Source organism: Procambarus clarkii, chromosome 94 (assembly GCF_040958095.1).
Source record: "Procambarus clarkii isolate CNS0578487 chromosome 94, FALCON_Pclarkii_2.0, whole genome shotgun sequence".
NCBI classification, from domain to species: domain Eukaryota; kingdom Metazoa; phylum Arthropoda; class Malacostraca; order Decapoda; family Cambaridae; genus Procambarus; species Procambarus clarkii.
In genome coordinates, this window is record NC_091243.1 from 2,065,737 (window position 1) to 2,073,034 (window position 7,298).

The 7,298-nt window shown below is 39.1% G+C and overlaps 1 protein-coding gene across 1 annotated transcript; it reads left to right on the top strand.

The window, feature by feature from the left end:
- The first annotated feature begins 6,177 nt into the window (after window positions 1-6,177).
- On the top strand, window positions 6,178-6,888 carry LOC138359954 (uncharacterized). Its single transcript, XM_069319829.1, has one exon. The coding sequence runs from the start codon at window positions 6,178-6,180 to the stop codon at window positions 6,886-6,888; it is 711 nt and encodes a 236-aa protein (XP_069175930.1).
- Window positions 6,889-7,298: the final 410 nt, after the last annotated feature.

A 7,298-nucleotide genomic window follows, 5' to 3' on the forward strand; every position in this document is an offset into this window, starting at 1 on the left:
AAACAGGCAGGAGTAACTGGTAGGGCGCTCCAGTGGATAAGGGAGTACCTAAGCAATAGGAAGCAGAGAGTTACAGTGAGGGGTGAGACCTCCGATTGGCGTGAAGTCACCAGTGGAGTCCCACAGGGCTCTGTACTCGGACCTATCCTGTTTCTGATATTCGTAAATGATCTCCCAGAGGGTATAGACTCATTCCTCTCAATGTTTGCCGACGACGCCAAAATTATGAGAAGGACTAAGAGAGTGAATGACAGCTTGAGGCTTCAAGAAGACCTGGACAAGCTGCAGGAATGGTCGAACAAATGGTTGTTAGAATTTAACCAAAGCAAATGTAATGTAATGAAGATAGGTGTAGGGAGCAGGAGACCAGATACAAGGTATCATTTGGGAAATTAAATACTGCAAGAGTCAGAGAGAGAGAAAGACCTAGGGGTTGACATCACGCCAGACCTGTCCCCTGAAGCTCATACAGGAGGATAACATCAGCGGCATATGCCAGGTTGGCTAACATATGAAACGGCATTTAGACACTTGTGCAAGGAATCATTCAGAACTTTGTATACCACCTATGTCAGACCAATCCTGGAGAATGTAGCTCCAGCACAGAGTCCATATCTAGTCAAGCATAAAACAAAACTGGAAAAAGTTCAAAGGTTTGCCACCAGACTAGTACCCGGGCTGAGAGGTGTGAGCTACAAGGAGAGACTACGGGAATTAAACCTCACGTAGCTAGAAGACAGAAGAGTTGGGGGGGATATGATCACCACGTACAAGATTCTCAGAGGAATTGACAGGGTAGATAAAGACGGGTTATTTAACACTAGGGGACACAGGTGGAAACTGAGTGCCCAAATGAGCCACAGAGATATTAGAAAGAATTTTTTAGTGTCAGAGTAAAAAACAAATGGAATGCGTTAGGTAATGATGTGGTGGAGGCTGACTCCATACACAGCTTCAAGTGTAGATATGATAGAGCCCAATAGGCTCAGGAACCTGTACACCTGTTGATTGATAGCAGAGAGGCGGGACCAAAGAGCCCCAAAAGCACAATTAGGTAAGTACAATTAGGCAATTAGTTAAGTACACACACACGCATAGGAAGCAGTCCGTAAAAGCTGTCTAAGTCCCAGGTACCTATTTACTGCTAGGTAACAGGGCACATCAGGGTGATAGAAACTCTGCTCACTTGTTTTCGCCATCGCCGGTGATCGAACCCTGATCCTTAGGATTACGAATCCCAAGCGCTGTCCACTCAGCCACAGACACCTCTCCAGATGTGTAAAAGCCTACACAGGCAAGTATGTATGTATTTACTTAGTTGTGCTAGCAGGGGTGTAGCTCTACTCTTTCGGACTGCCTCTCACTTGTCAATAATTTATTTTATTTTTTTGTCACACACACACACACACACACACACACACACACACACACACACACACACACACACACACACACACACACACACACACACACACACACACACACACACACACACACACACACACACACACACACACACACACACACACACACACACACACACACACACACACACACACACACACACACACACACAACTTGTGCAAGGAATTTTTCAGAACTTTGTATATCATATATGTCAGACCAATCCTGGAGTATGCGGCTCTAGAATGGAGTCCATATCTAGTCAATCATAAGATTAAACTGGAAAAAGTTTAAAGGTTTGCCACCAGACTAGTACCCGAATTGTGGGGTATGAGCTACGAGGAGAGTCTACGGGAATTAAGCCTCACGTCACTGGGAGACAGAAGAGTTAGAGGGGACATGATCACATAAAAGATTATCAGTGGAATTGATAGGGTAGTTAAAGACAGACTATGTAACACAAGGGGCACATGCACTAGGGGACACAGGTGGAAACTGAGTGCCCAAATGAGTCATAGAAACGTTAGAAAGAATTTTTTCAGTGTCAGAGTAGTAGACAATTGGAATGCATTAGGAAGTTATGTGGTGGAGGCTAACTCCATACACAGTTTCAAGTGTAGATATGATAGAGCCCAATAGGCTCAGGAACCTGTACATTAGTTGATTGACAGTTGAGAGGCGGGACCAAAGAGCCAGAGCTCAACCCCCTCAAGCACAATTAGGTAAGTACAATTACGTAAGTACACACACACACACACACACACACACAGGAAGCAGCCCGTAACAATTGTCTAACTCCCAGGTACCTATTTACTGCTAGGTAACAGGGGCATCAGGGTGAAAGAAGCTCTGCCCAATTGTCTTTTCCTAGTCCGAGAATCGAACCCGGGTCAGAGGATTATGAGTCCTCGCACTGTCCACTCAGCTACCACACCCCTAAATGTATGTATGTACGTATGTATGTGCAATCCACAGCCTGTCCTCCAAAAATGGGGTGGTAAATGTAAGAAGAGAAATAAGTGCAATTATGTACTATTCATAGCAGTTAGGAATTGTACTTATTTTCACTCAGTATTAAATCGTACTGTCAAATATATTGTGAATATTTGAGTTTACCTGAAAAACTGAATAGAAAACCACAACCTCACCTAACCGTCTTAGATTTTGAAGATAATTATTGTATTGCTTCTTAATTACAATTAGTACTTAACCTATAGCTATATTGATATTACAGTTTTATAAAACTAATAAAATAAAACTGAAATATATCAATAAATTGTTAAGTAACTCGGGATATTTTAAAATTTTGTATAAAATCTCTATTGTTTAATAAACCTGAAAAAGAAATTCCTGATATTTAAAACTTGTGTATTGCAATCTGAAATTGAAAACTTCATCCTAAAATTCTTGAGTGTCTTAACGGAAAACGAGGAGAATTGAATCTCGGGAGGAAGTTTGGTAAATGTAACAGCCCCATAAGTGCAATTTTGCACTGTTTATGACCGTAAGAAAATGTACATGAACTTAGTAATAAATCGAAAATAAATAAGAAATAAATAATATATAAATAAGAAAATGTACATGAACTTAGTAATAAATCGTACTGTCAATTCGGAGGATGGGTTGGCAATCCATCATCCGAATTGACAATCTGGGTTAATACTAAGTGTAATAAGTACATTTCCTTACTGTCATACATAGCACATAATTGCACTTATGGGGCTGTTACAGTTACCTCCCCAATTACTCTCCTCGTTTTCAATTAAGACACTCAGAATTTTAGGATGAAATTTTCAAGTTCAATTTGCTATACACAAGTTTTAAATGTCAGGAATTTCTTTTTCAGTTTTAATTAACAATAGACATTTTATACAAAATTTAAAATATCCAGAGTTACTTTACAATTTATTTAAATATTTTAGTTTTGTTTTATTAGTTTTATAAAACTGTAATATCAATATAGTTATAGGTTAGGTACTAATTGTAATTAAGAAGCAATAAAATGCTTCTCTTCAAACTCTAAGAAGGTTAGGTTAGGTCGTGATTTTCTATTCAGCTTTTAATGTAAACTCAGATATTCACAATATATTTGACAGTACGGTTTAATACTAAGTGAAAATAAGTACAATTCCTGACTGCTATGAATAGTACATAATTGCACTTACTTGTGCTTACATTTACCTCTTCATTTTTGGAGGGCTGGAATGTATGTATGTATGTATGTATGTATGTACTCACCTAGTTGTGCTTGAAGGAGTTGAACTCTGGCTCTTTGGTCCCACCTCTCAACAATCATAGGTTCAGAAACCTGTACATCATCTGATGTACAGGTTGTGGGAAAACCTGCCGGATTGATATGAGAGGAGGACTACCAGGGACTTGTACTGAACTAAATTAAAAATTACTGTCTGCAATTAATTCAACTAAAGTCTCTAGCTAGGGTCGTAAATCCTAGCTCCACTTTTCCTATGACAGATTGTGGGCTGTAAGGGGCAGGTGGGGTGAATGAATTAGTTGATTGAAGTTCCAGTCCACCTGCAGACAAGTATCTCACATTAACTTGTATTTTTCATACAAGGATAAGATTTTAATAAATTCAGTTCTATGACTGAACACTGGTTCTGTTTAAAGCAGGGATTTAAACATGTACATAGTCCAGCCTAGCACCATAACTATTAACAGCTAATACATTCTTCTACTATAAACAACAATTTAAATTGTAGAAGTATGATATTAAATGACCTTAAATGTAGTCTAAGTACTGTAAACTAAGTACAAGAAATTATATTCAATTAGATAAACTTATATGATAAATTAAAGATAACTAAGCAAGCAATTGGTAACTTAATTTATATGTTCAAGGATATATATAGATATAGATATATTCAATTTATATGAAGAGGTTCAGTCAGCCTGATTGAATCTTTTCCCACACAAGGGACACTCGTGAGGGTTTGCTTACCACGACTGAAGCTTTTCCCACACAAGGGACACTCATGAAGTTTTCTATGCTTCGAAAAAGATTCAACAGCTGCACTACAATATTAATAAACTTACTGAAATATGAGGCGTTGCCTCACTCTATAACCGACAGACAAACTTAATGAACATATTAAAGATATACAAGCATACAATTGGCCAACTAATACACTAGTAACATTCAATATGCATCTCTGTATGCCAGGTGCCTGTCTGACAAGTGTACCAGACTGGATAACTCTCTCTTGTTCTGGTAGCGTTGCTATGTGATTGTCCTTAATTGCGTTTGCAGTAGGATGATGATGGTGATGATGGTGGGGGTGGAGACAGTGTCACTTTGTGTGTTCCACTCTTCACTTATATAGATATAAATGTTCTAAGAATTTTCCTTGTAGATATATTATCCAGATACTCCCCCAGTTCTAGAGAGTAATCACTGGTGATAAAGATAATTCGATAAGGTGCCCTGAACTAAGTAATGTTCACTAAGGCACCGTGGTACATTTTCACTGTTTTGTAAACACACGCAGAACTCTGCTCGGGGGTGCTCCTGTTGGTCGCCTCCTTCCCGAGTTGGCTCCTCCCTCTCCCTTGAGAGGGGTAGCTTTCAATGAAAATTGATTGATTATTTTTAATGTCTAAACATAAGATTGAGATAAGATGTGATTATAATATAATTAGATATAGGATATAAAGATAATAAGTAGTACTTGATAGTACTACTGATTCTTATTAAGGATTCGATTTAACCCCTACCGGAAATCGAATCAATCGTTCCAATAGTTTTTTTAATTAAGAAATCCTTCTAGAAGCTTCTGGATCCTTAAAAAATCATGCACCAAGTCACGTAGACCACCAACAGCCCTATGGTCTACGTGATCATAGGCATTGTCATTTAGGATCAAGATGTATAATGAATCTATAGTGATTCTGATATGATATAGAAATAATACATTTCTTAGATAATAATATACATATAGTGGGTAAACATTTCCCACACATTTTCCTGATCCTAATGGGCTCTATCATATCTACATTTGAAACTGTGTAGAGAGTCAGCCTCCAGCACATCACTTCCTAATGCATTCCATTTGTCAAGTACTCTGACACTAAAAAAGTTCTTTCTAATATCTCTGTGGCTCATTTGGGCACTCAATTTGCACCTGTACCCCCTAGTGCATGTGGCCTCCCTTGTGTTAAATAGCCTGTCTTTATCTACTCTATCAATTTCTTGGAGAATCTTGTAGGTGGTGATCATGTTCCCCCCTAACTCTTCTATCTTCCAGCGACATGAGGTTTAATTCCCGTAGTCTTTCCTCGTTGCCCATACCCCTCAGTTCGGGTACTAGTCTATTGGAAAACCTTTGAACCTTTTCCAGTTTAGTCTTATCCTTGACTAGATATGGACTCCATGCAGGAGCCGCATACTCCAGGATTGTTCTGACATATATGATATACAAAGTTCTGAATGATTCCTTACACAAGTTTCTAAAGGCCGTTCTCATGTTGGTCAACCTGGCATTTGCTGCTGATAATATTCTCTTGATATGAGCTTCAGGGGACAGGTCTGGCATGATATCAACCCACAAGTCTTTCTCTCTCTGACTCTTGAAGAATTTCATCTCCCAAATGATACCTTGTATCTGGTCTCCTGCTCCCTACACCTATCTTCATTACATTACATTTGCTTGGGTTAAACTCTAATAACCATTTGTTCGACCATTCCTTCAGCAGATGAGGAGTTACAATAACGTTGTTGAAAAATGTTGACCAATCCTAGCGTGACCAAACGCTATGTTGATGACATTTTTGCTTTATGGCCTCATGACCTTAGTCTTTTCCAGCCTTTCCTCTCCTCTCTTAACAATCTGGCGCCTTCCATCCATTTCAAAGTTGAATGGAAATCTAATTCCCCCATTCCTTTTCTTGACGTTCACGTTCACAGCTCTAGAGTCCAGGTTCTCTTTTTCTGTGTACCGCAAACCCATGCATAGTGGCATGTACATTCACTTCTTTTCCTACCATCCTCCTGCTGTTAAGGAAAGTGTCCTCGTCTCTCTCTTCCTCTACGCTTTACGCATCAGCGACCCTCAGTTTCTTGATTCTGAAACTGCCTTTATCTACAAATCATTCTCTCGCCTTGGTTATCCTTTACACTTTATCAACTGTGCCTACTCTCAATTTAAACGAAATTTCATTTATCCTAAACCTGCTTCCTACACTAGTAGCACTGTGTTCTGCCTTCCCTTCATATCTGAACACAAAACTTTTGCTAATACCTTTTATCCTCTTGCCATAAAGCTCGCCTTTCGACACACTAACACCCATCGTAGAAATATATTTCACACAGCTCCTCCTGCTTCTAATGCTGCTGGTGTCTACTCTATTTCCTGTTCGTCTTGTCCTCTCCAATACTTTGGTGAAACTGGCCGTACACTGAATGACAGACGTAAGGAACACAAAAGAAGTGAAAAGTCTGCAGACACAAGCAATAGTCTCTTCTAGCACGTTAAGGATTCTAATCATCCTATTGACAGGTCTTTCTCCAAAATAATTTTTCCAGCCTCTACTATACACAGACGCCGTCATGTTGAGTCGGCTCTGATACACAACATGAACCTGAGTCCTGGCTTTGTTGCTGTTGACTCTTCTCTTACACAGTATATACTCAAATGTTGTAAACTTTCTAACAAACGTGACCTAGCATAAGCCTACCCTTCATTTTATCTTTCTTTCTTTCTTTTTCTTTACCTTGTTTTCTCTTACGATCCCTTTCTTATTCCTATTATTACTCCCCTTTATTACACCTTACCATCCGTACCTATTGCCTTTTTTTTATTCATGTAAGATTTCCTTATCCTAACCTCTGTCTTGCCTACTTGTTCCCTTTGATGACCAGGGATCCCTCAGTTCTC

Coding starts and splice junctions, on each gene's coding strand:
- LOC138359954 (XM_069319829.1), top strand. CDS start 6,178: ATGTTGATGACATTTTTGCTTTATGGCCTCATGACCTTAGTCTTTTCC.